General features: G+C 45.5%; 2 protein-coding genes across 6 annotated transcripts in view; one reads left to right on the top strand and one right to left on the bottom strand.

The window, feature by feature from the left end:
* Positions 1-1,903: 1,903 nt before the first annotated feature.
* Positions 1,904-5,232, top strand: LOC109882792 (cholecystokinin). The gene is made up of 3 exons (XM_031822095.1): positions 1,904-2,036; positions 2,980-3,240; positions 4,958-5,232. The coding sequence occupies exons 2-3, from the start codon at positions 2,982-2,984 to the stop codon at positions 5,095-5,097; spliced, it is 399 nt and encodes a 132-aa protein (XP_031677955.1). The 5' UTR covers positions 1,904-2,036; positions 2,980-2,981; the 3' UTR covers positions 5,098-5,232.
* Positions 5,233-8,182: 2,950 nt separating this feature from the next.
* trak1a (trafficking protein, kinesin binding 1a) overlaps positions 8,183-18,107 on the bottom strand; it is a 69,424-nt gene continuing 59,499 nt past the window's right edge. For 4 of the 5 annotated variants that reach the window (XM_031822099.1, XM_031822096.1, XM_031822098.1 and 1 more), the window contains 4 exons: positions 18,001-18,107; positions 16,231-16,656; positions 14,613-14,715; positions 8,183-10,991 (listed from right to left, as the gene is read on the bottom strand). The exon at positions 18,001-18,107 is cut by the window's right edge and continues 201 nt beyond it. In XM_031822099.1, the coding sequence (XP_031677959.1) occupies positions 10,166-10,991; positions 14,613-14,715; positions 16,231-16,656; positions 18,001-18,107 (1,462 nt within the window). In that variant the 3' untranslated portion in view covers positions 8,183-10,165. Of the gene's footprint in view, positions 10,992-14,051; positions 14,152-14,612; positions 14,716-16,230; positions 16,657-18,000 lie in introns of all 5 variants that reach the window. The other variant, XM_031822100.1, reaches the window with a different exon arrangement.

Here is an 18,107-nt window from a genome sequence, read left to right as displayed (position 1 = left end):
TGCAATTAATTATCAGGTAGACCAGAAAACCAGCAGGCTCCAGATCTCGTAGGGTAAGAGTTGAACACCCCTGCCTTGTAGTGCACTGCTTTTGACCAGACTCCTATGGGCCCCGATCAAAAGTAGTGCACTATATAGGAAATAGGGTGCTATTTGGGACAAAAACAATATCAGCTCTTTAAGTTGTGTAGGTGATGTTACTGATGTTCTTCTAGATGCTGTCTTTCTCCTTAATGTTGTTGTTGTTATAAGGGTCTGTTCTCTCTCGGTCTCTGTGCGTGCAGAGCTGAGTGGCAGCTTGTTCCGTGTAACAGCCATATCACTCCAAGAGGACAACCACCTGCCGATGACATTCTGAAGAGCAACGAATCGCTAATGCTAGCTCATTTACATAGAGGACCATGCTTAAAATACACAGGAGAGAGTGTAGATACACCACTATTCCTGTTTATCTGAGATTGAATCCCACATACCCGTGGGACAGCTAATTGGTGTACAGTGGAATTCTAATTTCCCTCGTTAGAAAAGTCAAATGGGCTTAAGAACAATGAATTAAATAATGTTACAACAGCAATGAGTAATGTGTTAGTTATACAAATATTAAAGGAACCTATATTTAAAACCACTATCTGGATGTATGAGGCTGCTGAGGGGAGAACTGTTTAAGATAAAACTACATTCCTATAAAATAGTGTTCACTGGGTGAAATGAAAGATAATCAGAATATTAGATACTCTGAATACTGTATATTAATTCAAAGTACAGGAAGCATGTTTCCTCCACTAATCATAGAAGCTGGACAAAGGATTTGATTGAACAAAGACAGTAATTCAGTTTATAGATATTTGAGATGCAAGTATAGGGTCAGGAGGAGAACCAAAAGGAAGACTGTTTAATTCTCTAACGATACAGTGTATGAATCACAGGAGGCTGCTGAGGGGAGAACTTTTTAATTCTCTAACGATACAGTGTATGAATCACAGGAGGCTGATGAGGGGAGAACTGTTTAATTCTCTAACGATACAGTGTATGAATCACAGGAGGCTGCTGAGGGGAGAACTGTTTAATTCTCTAACGATACAGTGTATGAATCACAGGAGGCTGATGAGGGGAGAACTGTTTAATTCTCTAACGATACAGTGTATGAATCACAGGAGGCTGATGAGGGGAGGATGGCTCATAATAATGTCCAAAACATGGAGCGGTATTAAATACATGGAGATCATGTGTCTGATGTATTTGAAAACATTCCACTCCAACCATTACCACTTCCTCCCCAATTAAGGTGCTACCAACCTCCTGTGGTATGAACGTAATCCTGAAAAAACATAATCTCCATGTCCTTCATTTAGACAACTTTAAAAGAACTTTAAGAGATCGTGCCTTGTGTTTCATTCCCAGGCACACAGCCAGATGTGCATCCCCATATTAATCAGGCAGCAGTCTCTCTAATGAGGGAGAAGGATTAGCCTATCACTGTCTGGAGAGGGAGGCTGATGGGGTGGGGGGTGGTGAGGCTGCTGACTGGGGTCTAGGAGAGGGGCTTACTTCTGGGTCATATTCATTAGGAACCAAACGGAAGAAAATTGACAAACTATGAGTGATTATACCTGAACACAGCCAATAAAAAAAAGTGTCCTAATGAATACGACCTTGTTTTTGGGGGAGGGGGGTGTGGGGAGTGGTTGTTATGATCTTTGACCCTCTCCCCCTCTTGTTCCCTAGTGCGTCAGCATCAGAGGAGAGGAGAGAGGAGCGTGGGGAGTGTAGTGGGTCCAGGCTGGTGCCCTGTCCCTCTCTGAAGGAGGCGGGGAGTGCGTCTATCCCGTTACTGCGTCAGTGATGAGCAAATACACGACAGGATGCAAACGCTCCGCTCCAGGGACCGGCCCTTCCACTCCGGGTATATAAGGGTCAGTCCTGCACCTTCAGGAGAAGTGTCCCGCTGTCTGTTCCAGCTGTACTCCCTCTACTGTACACTCCTCTCCTCTACTGTCATCAGACTGTTGAGCCCAACCTGTGTGGACTGACTGAAGGTAATTGAACTTTGTGTGGCTATTTATTTTTCTGCTGTTTCTGCTGTGAGGTCGCTGTGGTTATCAGTAAAGAAACGTAATGAACACTTGGAGCATGGGACTGATTCCTTGCACAATGGGTTCTCTACAATTGAAGTACAGGGTTTAAGTTCAGGTCAATAATCCAACTGGGTTCCAGTCAATTATGTGAGGACGTAATTGTGTTTTTCATATGAAATCTGTCTTGAATTAATGTATCGACATTCATTCACTGTAGCTAGTTTGAGAAATGATGGTGTGTCCTGATTCCTGTTAAATATCTGATGTATTATTGCTGCCTGAATAAACCTTCCTTTGGAATGCTGTCCTTCTATACTTGTTTTAATTCTATACAACCCAGACAGTTCTTGTTTGTTGAATCTACATGAATTATTCACTAGTCCATTGGTGGTATGAAGACATCTTCACCCGGGAGAGTACTTTTCAATGGCTCTTTAAACAGAGAAGTCTGTTTTTTCTGCCTCTCATGACTGGAAGCTGAAGAAGCCGATAACATGGATCGCTGCCTAATTGTGTTGGTTCTTTCCTCCAGGATTATATTTCAACAGGAAAGACTCATCCATCAGTATTACTTCCCTACAACTTATATGACTGGTCAATTCATATTGGGTGGGAAAGGGCACTTTAATTTTGTTTGAACAAAATGTATTGTTTTGGCTAATTGCCTTCTACCCCTGTGCTGCATAATGCAACAAAAAGGTTTCAGTTGTGTCACGAGAAAAAATATCATGGTATTCCTTGTAAAACTATTTTTTTAAATAGACTCAAATATAATACAGATCTATGCAGAGATGTTAATTCATGTTCTCTTTTGATGCTAATCTTTTCTGATGTTCTGTCCATCTCTCTCTCTCTCTCTCTCTCTGTGCCCCCTCCCTCTCTCTCTCTGTGTCCCCTCCGTCAGCAATGAATGCAGGCATCTGTGTATGTGTACTGCTGGCTGCGTTCTCTGGCAGCAGTTTGGGGCGCCCATCGCACTCGAAGGATGAGGACAAGCCTGAGCCCCCCCAGCTCGACAGCGTTATGTCTCCCCAACACACACGCCACACCCGCTCAGCACCCTCCAGTGGCCAGCTCATCCCCTTCTCCAAACCGGCAGAGGACGAGGCAGAGGACCCCCACACCAGCCTGCGCGAACTACTGGCAAGATTGATATCCAGGAAAGGTAAGCCATGGCATCTGTTAAATGTTTGTTCAAGTAAAATAGACCAATGTTAAAGGTTTGTTCCTAAATATCATATTCTAGGGATGTATGTTATCACAATCCTAGTATCCCTCACTCATGAACTAAGTCACCAATTATAGTAAGTCATGTATTAAGTCACCGTATTCTCTATGTAGTGCACTACTTTGACCAGGACACATAGAGCTCTGATCAAAAGAAGTGTACTATTTAGGGAATAGGGTACCATTTGGGACTCAGGACAGTGACCTTGTATGAGTTTTGGATTGGCAACATCTCCACTCTGATAGCTTTCCCATCTCTATAGTTAAAGCACTTTTCCTCTGAGAAGGAAGAGAAGTCCCACAGTACGAGAGACAGCCATGGAGGAGAAAGTTCATAGTGGGAATTATCCAGACAGAGGAGGCCTTCCCTCCAGTGGTTTTCATCACGTAACAGAGAGATGAAGAAATATGAGATTGTTAGAGAAAGCCTCCCTCCATCCTCTCTCTCCTCTGTCATCATTCATCTCTCTGGGTGTTGTCACAACCCAGTCATGGCTGTGTCATGCTGCTGTCATCTGGCCCTACTCAAACTGGACTTTTTGACTTTTATAAACAATGAAATAAATGGCTATATTTTGCCATTTTAAAAGGAACTCCACAAACGTTGTGCAGGTTAGTTCAGTTTGTAGATATCCTTAACTCCTCTGAAGGGGGCCAGAACATTGTGTAGGTTAGTGCAGTTTGTAGATATCCTTAACTCCTCTGAAGGGGGCCAGAACATTGTGTAGGTTAGTGCAGTTTGTAGATATCCTTAACTCCTCTGAAGGGGGCCAGAACATTGTGTAGGTTAGTGCAGTTTGTAGATATCCTTAACTCCTCTGAAGAGGGCGAGAACATTGTGTAGGTTAGTGCAGTTTGTAGATATCCTTAACTCCTCTGAAGGGGGCCAGAACATTGTGTAGGTTAGTGCAGTTTGTAGATATCCTTAACTCCTCTGAAGAGGGCCAGAACATTGTGTAGGTTAGTGCAGTTTGTAGATATCCTTAACTCCTCTGAAGGGGGCCAGAACATCTACACACATAATAATGAACATTTACACACAGAAGTACATGCCAAAGAATGAAACAGTCAGTGTCTCCAGTGGATTCATAATGACGGCCGGCACCAGTCCCTGGGATGATGCTGAGCGGATGATTCTGAGCGGATGATGCTGAGCGGATGATGCTGAGCGGATGATGCTGAGCGGATGATGCTGAATGGTTCCATTAGATAGCTAGCCAACACTGATTTAGTCTATTAACAAGTGTTCATTTGTTTGAATCCAATAGGTCTTCCCTGATCCCTGGAACAGATAATGGTTAAGAAACATGTTCTGATCCAACATACCAAGGAGTTGTGTTATCCTGATCCCAAACAGTCATAAGGACAGGATGCTTTCTAGGAATAATTATATTATGTTCTTTCATCTAATGATACAATCAAATGAATAAGGTTATACCAACAGGAGACTCCAGTGCCTGTTACAGTAGAGATGCTGTGACATCTGTCTCTGTGCCAGACATAGAAATATATTTTATATCCATATGCATTAGAATATAATGTAGTATTTAAAAGGGCAATCTGGGATTCAAACAACGCACAAGCGCCATTTCTTTGGTAAAAAGCTGAAGGATTTGTGCTGGAGAAAAGTAATCCCTCAAATTCCCTGGTTCCAGGATCATTGCAGAGGAGCTCGTCCCTGAGCAGCAGAGCCAGCGGTCCGGGTCCCAGCCACAAGATAAAGGACAGAGACTACCTGGGCTGGATGGACTTCGGACGCCGCAGTGCAGAGGAGTACGAGGAGTACTCCTCATAGAAACAGACGCACCACCACTAAATCCATCTCAATTATCAGAAAACTAAAAAAATCATTGTCCCCAAAAGCTTTATTTATGATGTATTTGATGTAAATGTGTTTGTAAAACTGATATGAAGCAATATATATACACAGTGTTGTATACAGATTTTTGAAGATAACAAAAGAGTTTGATGCTTCTCTTACATGTACCCTATACACAGTCCGATGTCCTTAAAACACACAGATACCTAATCAGACAGATTGTGTAGTAGAATCAACCAAGTCTGCATAATATAACATCCTTCTCCATAGTGTTTCCAAGCACTAAGGCCTTGGGCTCATTGTATTCCTAAGTGCCATGCAGTCTAGTGCGTTTAGTGGGCTCATTGTATTCCTAAGTGCCATGCAGTCTAGTGCGTTTAGTGGGCTCATGGCTTGCTCTATTTGTCATTTACAAATAATGTTACACAACGGCTCATCTGACTCATATTTGCTCCCCCATTATGCTGGACCACAGTTGCCACACATTGTTCACAGCTCTAGTCATCACTGAGCCACAGAGATGCAGCAACATCCTCCTCTTAATGCAGAAGGTACAAGGAGGTTAGACCGTGAGAGACGACAGTGGGTGTATTAGCAGCACACACAATTTAGGTCTGAAAGTGATACCTCCCTGAGCAACTTGTCTTCTTATGGACCCACTGTACCAACAGTAGCCCAGCACATCACTCGGTCTGAATTAAAGAGCAAGAGCGTTTTTGTTCACGAGCCGTCCTCCAAATCTACTTTTCCAGACACACGGCCTTAGAGTGTGATTGTAGCGGCAATAACAGAGGCAATATCACATCTCAGTCACTAAATAGATGAACCGGAACACAGAGGAGACAAATAGAGCCTGGGTTTTTACATTAGACAAAGCACGCAGCTTAACAAATATTGGATGGAGTACCACTTGGGTGCATTGGAGAGACAATGGCTTGGCTTGGACTGCACTGTTGTGAGCATAAAGCTTGGCTAGCGCTGCACTAATGCTAGCACAGGTGTCCCTCAATGAGCTGATTTAATTATTTGCGACAGGTTTTCGTTGTGGGATGGGAGGCAGGAGGCGGAGGAGGGGAGGGGAGGCAGAGGAGGGGAGAAGGGGAGGGTGAGGAGGGGAAAATGGGAGGGTGATGAGGGGAGAAGGGGAGGATGAGCGGAGGTAGAGAGGAGAATGGGAGGGTGAGGAGAAGGGGAGAATGAGGAGAGGTGGAGGAGGGGAGGAGGATGAAGGGAAGTGGAGAAGAGGAGGATGAGGAGAGGTGGAGGAGGGGAGAATGGGGGGCAGAGGGGAGGTGGAGGGGAGGATGAGATGAGAGGGGGGAGGTGAGAAGAGAGGATGAGGGAGGTGGAGAGAAGAGGAGAGGAGGAGGGGAGAATGGGGGGCGGAGGGGAGGATGAGTGGAGGCAGAGGGGAGTGGAGAAGAGGAGGATGAGGGGAGGTGGAGGAGAAGAGGATGAGAGAAGGGGAGGATGAGGAGGGAGTAGGGAGGGATCTGTTGCATAATAAAGCATGGCAATAAAATAGAGAAAAACATGAAACATCTGCTGCTGCTGCTGCTGCTGGGGCTGCTGCTGGGGCTGCTGCTGGGGCTGCTGGGGATGCTGCTGGGGATGCTGCTGGGGCTGCTGCTGGGGATGCTGCTGCTGGGGCTGTTGGGGCTGCTGCTGGGGCTGCTGCTGGGGCTGCTGCTGGGGCTGCTGCTGGGGCAATTACATGTATTGGTGCCCATTTACAACAGACAGTGGCTAACTGCTGGGTCCACATTAGGCTCAATGAGATGCTAGAAGGTTGGGACTGGGGATGGTGAGACCACACAGGGAGACAGTGATTTGACAGACCTAGAGAGAGATGGCAGGTAGGGGGGGATTATGTAGGACCACTAAACATTTCAGAAAACTTGCGCAGATCCCAAAAAGGATGAATCATTTCAGTTCCTTGAATATTTTTTGGGGCATCAACAACCTCCTTTGAAGTCTATGATAATGCAAGTCAAACGTCACTTTGACCATCAATTGGTTTGTAAGAGACTAAAAATATCACTAAGAAAACGTGAATATGTTGAATAGAACAAGAGCTCCAGCATATTTAATTGAACGACTTTATAATAATGCAAAAACAAATCGACATAAATAATTAATTGGGGGGGGGTGCATATTCCAACTCCCCCTAAGACACCCGAAGGGAGTTGAATCATGGCCATTGTCACCATTGTACAGCACCCCTGGAGCAATTAGGGTTAAGTGCCTTGCTCAAGGGCACAGTGACAGATGATTTATTTCACCTTGTCGGCGCCGGTATTCGAACCAGCAATCTTTCAGTTACTGACCCAATGCCTTAACCATGAGGCTACCTGCTAGGTTTTATCCATCTGTCAATATCAAGTGGCTTGTTGTTGAAGTGGATGTGTGATCATACCAGATGTTCCCACTAATTACAAACAAAAGAGAGGACTTCCTTGACCATGGAGAAAAGGGCACTGAAAGAGCACTTAGGGGAACAGCTGAATGAGTAGTGGGTTTATTTCTGCTGCTGTCTGTAGTAATGGACCCTCAACACAATGCACTTGGTTCCAACAACACTGAAATTCTCAAATAGTCATCTAATTGCATGAAACTGAGGCCAAGATCTTTCCCATGTGAACACGTGTTGTAGCTCGGTCCATATTGTCCTCATAAAGCTGTGTGGGCACCAGTATGGTGAAACACCATGAAACTGAGGACAAGATCTTTCCCATGTGAACACGTGTTGTAGCTCGGTCCATATTGTCCTCATAAAGCTGTGTGGGCACCAGTATGGTGAAACACCATGAAACTGAGGCCAAGATCTTTCCCATGTGAACACGTGTTGTAGCTCGGTCCATATTGTCCTCATAAAGCTGTGTGGGCACCAGTATGGTGAAACACCATGAAACAACAGTTGTCAAGTACATGTCTTCATAAACGGTTCATTATCATGAGGATTTCTGGTGCTTTGTGCTCCAAACATGTTATAATTGTGTCTGTAGTGACCTCCCACCAACACTACATAGACAGATAAGTAAAAGACATGAAAGCAAGCAGGTCATATCAATTGTTTTATTGATAATAGCTTTTTTTGCAAATTGGTGCTCTTGAAATTCTGGAACACAAAACCCTTGTTTTTAAACCAGTGTTCTCACCACTTCATGGCCTGAACAACATTTTTGTCCCTTATATATATATATATATATATTCTAGTTTATTAAAAAATAGTTAACATGGCTAAATTCATTGCATACATACCATTTACAATGTACAAGTAGTATAATAATAATTCCCTTTGTGGTTGAAATGCAGTAAAACCATCATTTAAATCAACAGACATGTGGACATAATATTTTCTGCTGTTAATCAATACATTCAAAGGCTATTCAAGTTACACACAATGTCAGCAAGGACGAATCTCTACTTTTGTCAGAAGTTAATGATAAATAATAGGCGTTTCTTCTTTATTTCAACACATATACTGCATCTATCCAAGATGTAATGAGAGCTCAACTTCTCTGCAGTTCAAGTTCAAACTCGTACGAGGAGGATAACCTCAGAACACAAAGCAGTTGTCTGCTCATACCAGGGAGGTCCAACAACAATGGAACTATGTAAAGTATGAGGCACTAGGACGTATTCCCTCCATCTCTCCACAACTTCATTTACAGTACAGTGGCTTTAGTTTAAAGCTAACAGTTCAGTCACCAAAGCTTGTTACCAGAAAGATGAAAGTCAGAAGAAAAATCTAACTTGTATAATGTTTCTCTCATAAAAGTCAACAGCGTACCTCCCAGAGAACTCTTCTACACACCTTTTGTATTGGGAGACAGCAGTTAGTGGGCCCTGGTTGAAATGTCCTGTATATCTGATTATCACCTTAACCAAATGACTCAAGCCTTTCTTAGACTATCTAGGCCTATAGGTAAATCTTTCAACAACTTTATACACACACACATGCTCACATACTCGCACTGCACACAAATGTCTATAAATCATGTTGGTCTGTTACAATGTATCCAAATTCAAACCATAGCCTATTCATTCACGGCAAACATCCATGCATCCCTCTTAGCTTCAAGTGTGGATCCTTCCCACTCTTTATTTGGATCAACTTTGAGGTGAATAACATGTGTTGTTGCCCAGTATTGTGCTAGCTAGTAGTATGAATACTGTACCTCCAACATTTCATTTCCTCAATAAAGGTCTTAGTTATGTGCATATTGTCATGATGTCACTGAATACCCTTAAATACCACTTAAGGTGTGTTCGTTGGTACTGCTTGCCACTCATTAGCTAATTAACAGGAAGAGACAGTGCTTTATCTCTACAAGTATACGTTTAGACCTGGGAATAAAATAAATAGATTTTTAATATGAGTTTACCTGGGCTTGGAAGCGCTCCTTTTCCTAAACAGATAACAGGTGCTACAGTACATCATCTTCAGCCTACCGATTTGCAGGGCCAATCAACAATAACACAATAACACATCATGGTACTATTTACTGAGGCTTGTAAGCAGAGAGAAAAGAGGACAGAGAAAGAGAGGAGGAAAGGAGAGAGAGTCAGAATAGAGAAAGAGGACAGGAGAGAGAGAGAGAGAGAGAGTCAGAATAGAGAAAGAGGATAGGAGAGAGAGAGAGAGAGAGAGTCAGAATAGAGAAAGAGGACAGGAGAGGAGAGAGAGAGAGTCAGAATAGAGAAAGAGGACAGGAGAGGAGAGAGAGAGTCAGAATAGAGAAAGAGGACAGGAGAGAGAGACAGAATAGAGCGAGAGGACAGGAGAGGGAGTCAGAATAGAGAAAGAGGACAGGAGAGGGAGTCAGAATAGAGAAAGAGGACAGGAGAGAAGAGAGAGCGAGACAGAATAGAGAAAGAAAGGAAGACAAAATAATTCGCATTGATACAAAATGCAGTGTAAAAAGGGCATCTCTTTCAGGCACAGAGTTGATTTGTCACAGACCGGGGACTCATACAGAAGCTATATATACATCCAACTCATCTGACAGGTGACAGACAGAAGAGAAAAGTCAACATTCATTCACCCATCATTGAGACTAGTCTGTCTGGGGAGCTTGGAGGAAGAAGCCAGGAGCATGTCTGTGGGGCTTTGGGGCCCCGGGCCCTTCATAGCCATGCCGGCCCCTACCATGGCCGGGTAGCTGCGGTTACGGCGGATGCCTGCGTTCAGAGCGGGGCCGAGGCCCCCTATGGGACTGGTCACCACAGAAGGGCAGAAGTGGGAAGGGCGGTGGAGGCCACTGAGGGGCCCCAGCATGGTGGGCCCCGTGGCCCCTGATAAAGAGGGGCCGGCCCCAGCCACGCTGAAGCGCTTCAGCTTGTCCACCAGCTTCAGATTGTGGACGCTGACGTCAGTCTGACACTCACTGTCTGCTGACTCACTGCTCTGGGCCTCTGCCCTCACCTCCTTCAGGATTGAGCTGGCTGGCTTCGATGCCAGGAAGTTGTCATAGGGCGGGGCGCTGGGACTGAGTTCGAAGGGGCCCACGGGGCTGCTGGGTTTGGCACAGAGGGAGCGGTGGGTTGGGGAGTTGGGAGGCGTGGAGGGTAGGGTGTTGGGGGGCCGCGGCAGTAGAAGCGACGATACTCCCCCAGTGGGGATGGAGGTGCTACAGTCTGCCCGGTCCCAGCTCTGAGGGTTGTAGACTGCTGCAGAGATGCCTCGCTCCTGGAGGAGCCGCACCAGACCTCCACTAGTGCTCATGGTCTTGGTGGAGTCTCTCAGGTTGGTGAAGGACTCGGCTGCCAGGCTGAGGCGGCGCGGGGTGCAAGGGGTTGAGCAGGGGGTAGATCTGACGCTGCTGCTGCTGGTCATGACGCAGGAGGCAGTAGGGCCCGACATAAGGCTGAAAGAGGGAGATGAGAGGGACACACACAGACAGTCACACACACATACTGCTATACAGTCAGCCATACTGTTATACAGTCAGCTATACTGTTATACAGTCAGAAATACAGTCAGCCATACAGTCAGCCATACTGCTATACAGTCAGCCATACAGTCAGCCATACTGCTATACAGTCAGCCATACAGTCAGCCATACTGCTATACAGTCAGCCATACTGCTATACAGTCAGCCATACAGTCAGTCATACTGCCATACAGTCAGCCATACAGTCAGTCATACTGCCATACAGTCAGCCATACAGTCAGCTATACTGCTATACAGTCAGCCATACTGTCAGCTATACTGCTATACAGTCAGCCATAGCGCTATACAGTCAGCCATAGCGCTATACAGTCAGCCATAGCGCTATACAGTCAGCCATAGCGCTATACAGTCAGCCATAGCGCTATACAGTCAGCCATACAGTCAGCTATACAGTCAGCCATACAGTCAGCTATACAGTCAGCCATACCGCTATACAGTCAGCTACAGTCAGCTATACTGCTATACAGTCAGCTACACAGTCAGCTATACTGCTATACAGTCAGCCATACTGCTACACAGTCAGCTACACAGTCAGCCATACTGCTACACAGTCAGCTACACAGTCAGCCATACTGCTACACAGTCAGCTACACAGTCAGCCATACTGCTACACAGTCAGCTACACAGTCAGCCATACTGCTACACAGTCAGCCATACTGCTACACAGTCAGCCATACTGCTACACAGTCAGCCATACTGCTACACAGTCAGCCATACTGCTACACAGTCAGCCATACTGCTACACAGTCAGCCATACTGCTACACAGTCAGCCATACTGCTACACAGTCAGCCATACCGCTACACAGTCAGCCATACTGCTACACAGTCAGCCATACTGCTACACAGTCAGCCATACCGCTACACAGTCAGCCATACCGCTACACCGTCAACCATACCTCTATACAGTCAGAAATATAGTCAGCCACACCGCTATGCAGTCAGCCACACCGCTATGCAGTCAGCCACACCGCTATGCAGTCAGCCACACCGCTATGCAGTCAGCCACACCGCTATGCAGTCAGCCACACCGCTATGCAGTCAGCCACACCGCTATGCAGTCAGCCACACCGCTATGCAGTCAGCCACACCGCTATGCAGTCAGCCACACAGTCAGCTATCCTGTTATACAGTTAGCAATACAGTCAGCTATACTGCTATACAGTTAGCAATACAGTCAGCTATACTGCTATACAGTTAGCAATACAGTCAGCTATACTGCCATACAGTCAGCCATAGCGCTATACAGTCAGCCATAGCGCTATACAGTCAGCCATACTGCTATACAGTCAGCCATACTGCTATACAGTCAGCCATACTGCTATACAGTCAGCCATACAGCTATACAGTCAGCCATACAGCTATACAGTCAGCCATACAGTCAGCCATACAGTCAGCCACACAGTCAGCCATACTGCAATACAGTCAGCCATACAGCTATACAGTCAGCCATACTGCGATACAGTCAGCCACACAGTCAGCTATCCTGTTATACAGTCAGCCATACTGCTACACAGTCAGCCATACTGCTACACAGTCAGCCATACTGCTATACAGTCAGCCATACTGCTATACAGTCAGCCATACTGCTATACAGTCAGCCATACTGCTATACAGTCAGCCATACTGCTATACAGTCAGCCATACTGCTATACAGTTAGCCATACTGCTACACAGTCAGCCATACTGCTATACAGTCAGCCATACTGCTATACAGTCAGCCATACTGCTATACAGTCAGCCATACTGCTATACAGTTAGCCATACTGCTATACAGTCAGCTATACTGTTATACAGTCAGCTTTACAGTCAGCTATACATTCCGCCACACAGTCAGCTACTCTCAGCTATACTGTCAGCCATGCTGCCATACAGTCAGCTATGCTCCTCAGCTGTGACAGACACAGCCAGAGCCTAGACCACTCAATAGATCCTTCTAGAGCCTAGACCACTCAATAGATCCTTCTGGAGCCTAGACCACTCAATAGATCCTTCTGGAGCCTAGACCACTCAATAGATCCTTCTGGAGCCTAGACCACTCAATAGATCCTTCTGGAGCCTAGACCACTCAATAGATCCTTCTGGAGCCTAGACCACTCAATAGCTCCTTCTAGAGCAGAGACCACTCAATAGATCCTTCTAGAGCCTAGACCACTCAATAGCTCCTTCTAGAGCAGAGACCACTCAATAGATCCTTCTAGAGCAGAGACCACTCAATAGATCCTTCTAGAGCAGAGACCACTCAATAGCTATTCAATAGGTTGATTTTAGTCTGACCATCATTGATCATCAATGTTGGTTTCCTTTTTTAGCACACAAACTGATGCAGACTAGTACAATAAAATGGAGCTTCCTGGTACAAGGTAAATGAACTAACCAATCACTGCCCATATCAATATCAGATCAAATAGAAAACAATATTAACATCTCACTGACTATTTCATTCAGAAACCAACAGACAAATCAATGGGACACTTTGTCCGGATGTTACCCCAAACACATGCTATTTCAACCCCAGATAACATTTCCTGGAAAACCCCCAAAGGAAATCAGAGACACAGTGCTAACACACCGGTAATTATACAAACCAGTGTTATGAACACTGTTCCAAACATAGTTCTGTAAGCAATGAACACCCACAAGATTTTAGCATCAATCATCAGACCACAATCAAGTTGTATTGTATGAATCAAGGCCAGGGCCCCATCATTATATTATGGAAGACATTGTCATCTGATCGTCATTGATTAGAGAGTCTCAGCCCGTTGGGGCGGAGCTGTTCTAGATTTGTTTGATTGACAGTTGACAGGAGGGGGGTTAGAGGGTTTAGAGACCAAAGGAAGCAGAATAGTTAGAAGGGGACATCGAGGCAGGCTTTGTTATTCCCCGGAACAACCCCAACACTACGGAGTCAGACCCCAAATCCCCTACAATGAGGCCACGCTACTAGTCATGTGACATGCGACAGGTCTCACCCACGGGGCGGGAGGGGGCGTGGCTCAGTGGGCCTGCTGCTCTAAATCAGCCTTCAGAACAACATGATAGAGAGCGGCTTCCTCTTCCTCATCACATGACCTGGAAGGGATGGGGGCAATTCAATACAATTCAATCATCTTTATTCAGGAGGGGCAATTATAGCTGTCAGACAGTGGGTATGTGTTAAACACACCATGGCTCAGCCAGGGCAAAGGAAAACGTACTTATGAACGAAATCACAACTAACTTAGTTTTTACATTAATTAATAATATTAATCTGAGTCACTATTTCCTTCAGCAATATGGGTTTATTATGATCCTCTCTGTATTATCACTCAGCCCAATGCTGAAAGCCAAGGAGGTTTCCACTGTCTGCAGTGGTAGCGGTTCAGACAGACACTGCTCCCTAGTGGCTACAGGGGTACACTGCAGTGTCAGCATGCATCTCCAATGGCACTCTTTTCCCTATATGCTGTAGTGCACTGCTTTGGTCCAGGTCCCACAGTGGATAGGGAAGCCATTTGGGACTCCACCAGTGTGGGGTAAGAGGGTTGTCTAACCTGGGGGTGACTCTGGTCAGCTCGTCTGAGGGGTGCATGATCCGACAGGTGGTGAAGGTATAGGTGGAGCTGGTGTTGGACATGCATTTACCAGGGAAGTGGGCTGTAGACAGGAAGAGAGAGAAGGGAAGAGAGGGAGAGAGAGGGGAAGGGTAGAGGGTTAGTACTGGGCAGAGGAACCAGCATTCTTTTAAACACAAAATGTAAAATCAAACACTCAAAGACAGAGTGGATGGTTTAAAGCTGCATTAATTGCAAAGATGAAACCGCTGTATTTTTGCCTGAAGAAGCCGTTTTAAACCACTGAAAACAATTAGATCGGCAGATAAAGGAATGACAATGATTTCAGCAGATTCCTAATATCCCAGGCATGAATAAGTGTTCCACTCTAACATAGGGATTCTCCATAGGGAACACAATGCAGGTTGAACTAAAAGCACTGGAGAGAAGTGGTGTGTTGACTGTTTGGAGCATTGTGGGGACTCTGCAGTGTTGACTGTTTGGAGCCGTGTGGGGACTCTGCAGTGTTGACTGTTTGGAGCATAGTGGGGACTCTGCAGTGTTGACTGTTTGGAGCCGTGTGGGGACTCTGCAGTGTTGACTGTTTGGAGCATTGTGGGGACTCTGCAGTGTTGACTGTTTGTAGCATTGTGGGGACTCTGCAGTGTTGACTGTTTGTAGCCGTGTGTGGACTCTGCAGCTCAATGTCAAAGGCAGGAGATGAGGTGACATTCACACCACTCCATAATAATTCCTAGGAAACAGGGTCATGGACTGAACATGTTTCCCAAATGGTCCCCTACTCACTATATAGTATACTACTTTTAACCAGAGCACTATGGACCATGGTTGAAATAATGCATTGTATAGGGAATAGGGGGCCATTTGGGATGACAGTAGTGTCATGTGAGTTAATGGACAGCTGTGAGAGCACGTTGTTAACAGATCACGTCATCTGATATCACAACAACCAAACCACAGAGACCTGGACACTGGCCATAGGTTGTACATATTCCATCTGGAGTGTGTGTAATACGTATATACTACACTATGTAGGTTTACACTAACATAGGACATCTCTAATAATTGGATTTTTGAGTGTTCTTCATGCCTTTGAGATGAAGAATGTTGTGATGGAAGACGAGAACAAAATCACAACAACATGATTTGACACCAGATAGGACACATGACTCGAGTGGACGGAAGTGGTGATCAGAACTGGAGGATTCAAATTAATCTGAATTTGTAAGGAAGGATCTTGAGATTTTAGGAACAGTGCGAATATGAGGTGGAGATTAAACACAATACTGAAATAAATTCAACTCAATATACTCAAAAGGGGTATGACGTCTGGATGAGGTGGGTGTGTCTGGACAAGGTGGGTATGTCTGGACACGTCTGGATGAGGTGGGTGTGTCTGGACGAGGTGGGTATGTCTGGACGCGTCTGGATGAGGTGGGTGTGTCTGGAGATGTGTGCATGAGCGTGGAGGGATCGGGGACCGACGGGCAGGCGAGGAGGGGATGGCTATGGCCAATGCATGCCCCAATATCCTGAGGTAGAAGGGCAGGCTAGGGACGTCCTTGGCCTGTGTGACCCATTCAGGAGGCTCCCTCACCGGGCACCCCGTCAGCGGCTGCAGCCTGATCCTGGTTCTCCTGGTTCTCGCTGTCTGGAGGTGCAGGGGACGACAGTGATGTGCTGCCTGGGCCTGTCTCGCCCTCTTCCCTGGCTTCTCCCTCTGGAAGGTTGTTGTTGATGGATCTGCCGCTGCAGGAGGAGGAGCAGGAGGAGGAGCGGGTACGGAGGCCCTGCCGGCTGAGGATGGAGATGCCACTACAGCCGGGGGTAGAGCCTGAGACAGACAGGTCACACTCCTCCACTACCTCAAAGTCCTCCTCCTCAAAGTCAGTGAACAGGTACATGTGCTCCAGGTCTAGTTCCAGAGGACGGAAGCCCTTAGTGACCACACCAGGCCGCGTGTCCAGGATCCCACCCAGGTTGGGCTGGGCCAGCTGCTGCCACTGGTGCAGGGTGGCCGAGCCTGGGAGGGAGAATATCAAATGTTAGACACGCATATATTATTGAAGTGTAATGATAATGTAATAAATATGAGTATATATTATTATAGTGTAATGATAATGTAATAAATATGAGTATATATTATAGTGTAATGGTAATGCAATTCATCTCAATGTAATGATAATGTAATAAATTATAGTGTAATGATAATGTAGGAAACATCTAGTAGAGTATCTAATCTGGGTCTCTAGTGCCACCTGGTGACAACACCATTAACATGCACAATGAATTAACACTTGTCCATTACATTATCACACTGTTATTACATTATCGTTACACTGTTATACTGTTTATTACATGATTATGCTATAATATACACAGATTAATTACTACTGTATAACCTGACAGTGACTACGTCCCAAATGCCACCCTACATCCCTATATAGTGCCCTCTGATCACGTCCCAAATGCCACACTACATCCCTATATAGTGCCCACTGATCTCTGGTGATCAACCATTTAATCTGACAAAAAAAAGCTGAAAAACTTGTTGAAAACAACATTTGGAAAATGAATATATTTTGCATTTTAAAGCGGGAAAATATGTAAGAAAACGTAAATAAAAATGTGAAGAACTTTTTCTTTGGTTAAACGTGTGCTTCATACCTGATCTATAACTGCATCTATCGACTCAAACACCGTATCCAACTTGTATTTCAAACAGTTGCATTCAGGTTCTTTCAGGAGATATAACACAAATATGTAGCAAATCTCTCGACAGCTTTTTGAGGATGCCTGATATGTTTGGAGATGATTTGACATGGACATTAGAGTAACAGGCTGTATGGCTGTTTAATGTAATCTCTCCTTGATAAAACATAGGATGAGAGGCACAGGGCCTCAACGATGCCGTGGAAAAGACCAGCAACAGGTCTGGATTTGCTGTGCATGATGATAACTAAACCAGGTTAAACTAATGTGTTTGGCAGGGCTAGTGGTGGGCCGGTCTAACTCTTAGTAAAGGCTCAGACACACCAATAACGGTTTCTGGAACTTGGCACCTCTGAACGTAATTTGCGAACATATTTATTATGTAGAATCACTTAGAGTTTTGGCAGGCAGACGTCGACAGCGGGTGGTCCCTAAAACACAGCGTGCTGAACGATCGGCAGACGTAGACTAGATCCACATTCGGTGTGATGTGTGTGAGCCTCAACTCTAACTGTAGATGTGGAACCAGCAGCGGGGGCTGGGTGAGTCAGAAGTAGAAGGACTACTGTGTGGAGAGGCTGCACTCATCATGGTGAATTAAATCCCAAAGTGTGTCAACCAGCAGCAGGGTGAGAGGTCGTGGGGGAGGAGTCACCTTCCAGTGGCTTGACGATCTGCAGCTTCTCCGGCAGGTAGGAGCGGGAGCTGAAGGAGTACCCAGACCAGATGGAAGAGGAGTGGGTTCCTCCCAGGGACATGATG

Source organism: Oncorhynchus kisutch, unplaced genomic scaffold, assembly GCF_002021735.2.
Source record: "Oncorhynchus kisutch isolate 150728-3 unplaced genomic scaffold, Okis_V2 scaffold4065, whole genome shotgun sequence".
NCBI classification, from domain to species: Eukaryota; Metazoa; Chordata; class Actinopteri; order Salmoniformes; family Salmonidae; genus Oncorhynchus; species Oncorhynchus kisutch.
Note: the sequence above shows the minus strand (reverse complement) of the source record. Positions and strands in the feature narration are given on the sequence as shown.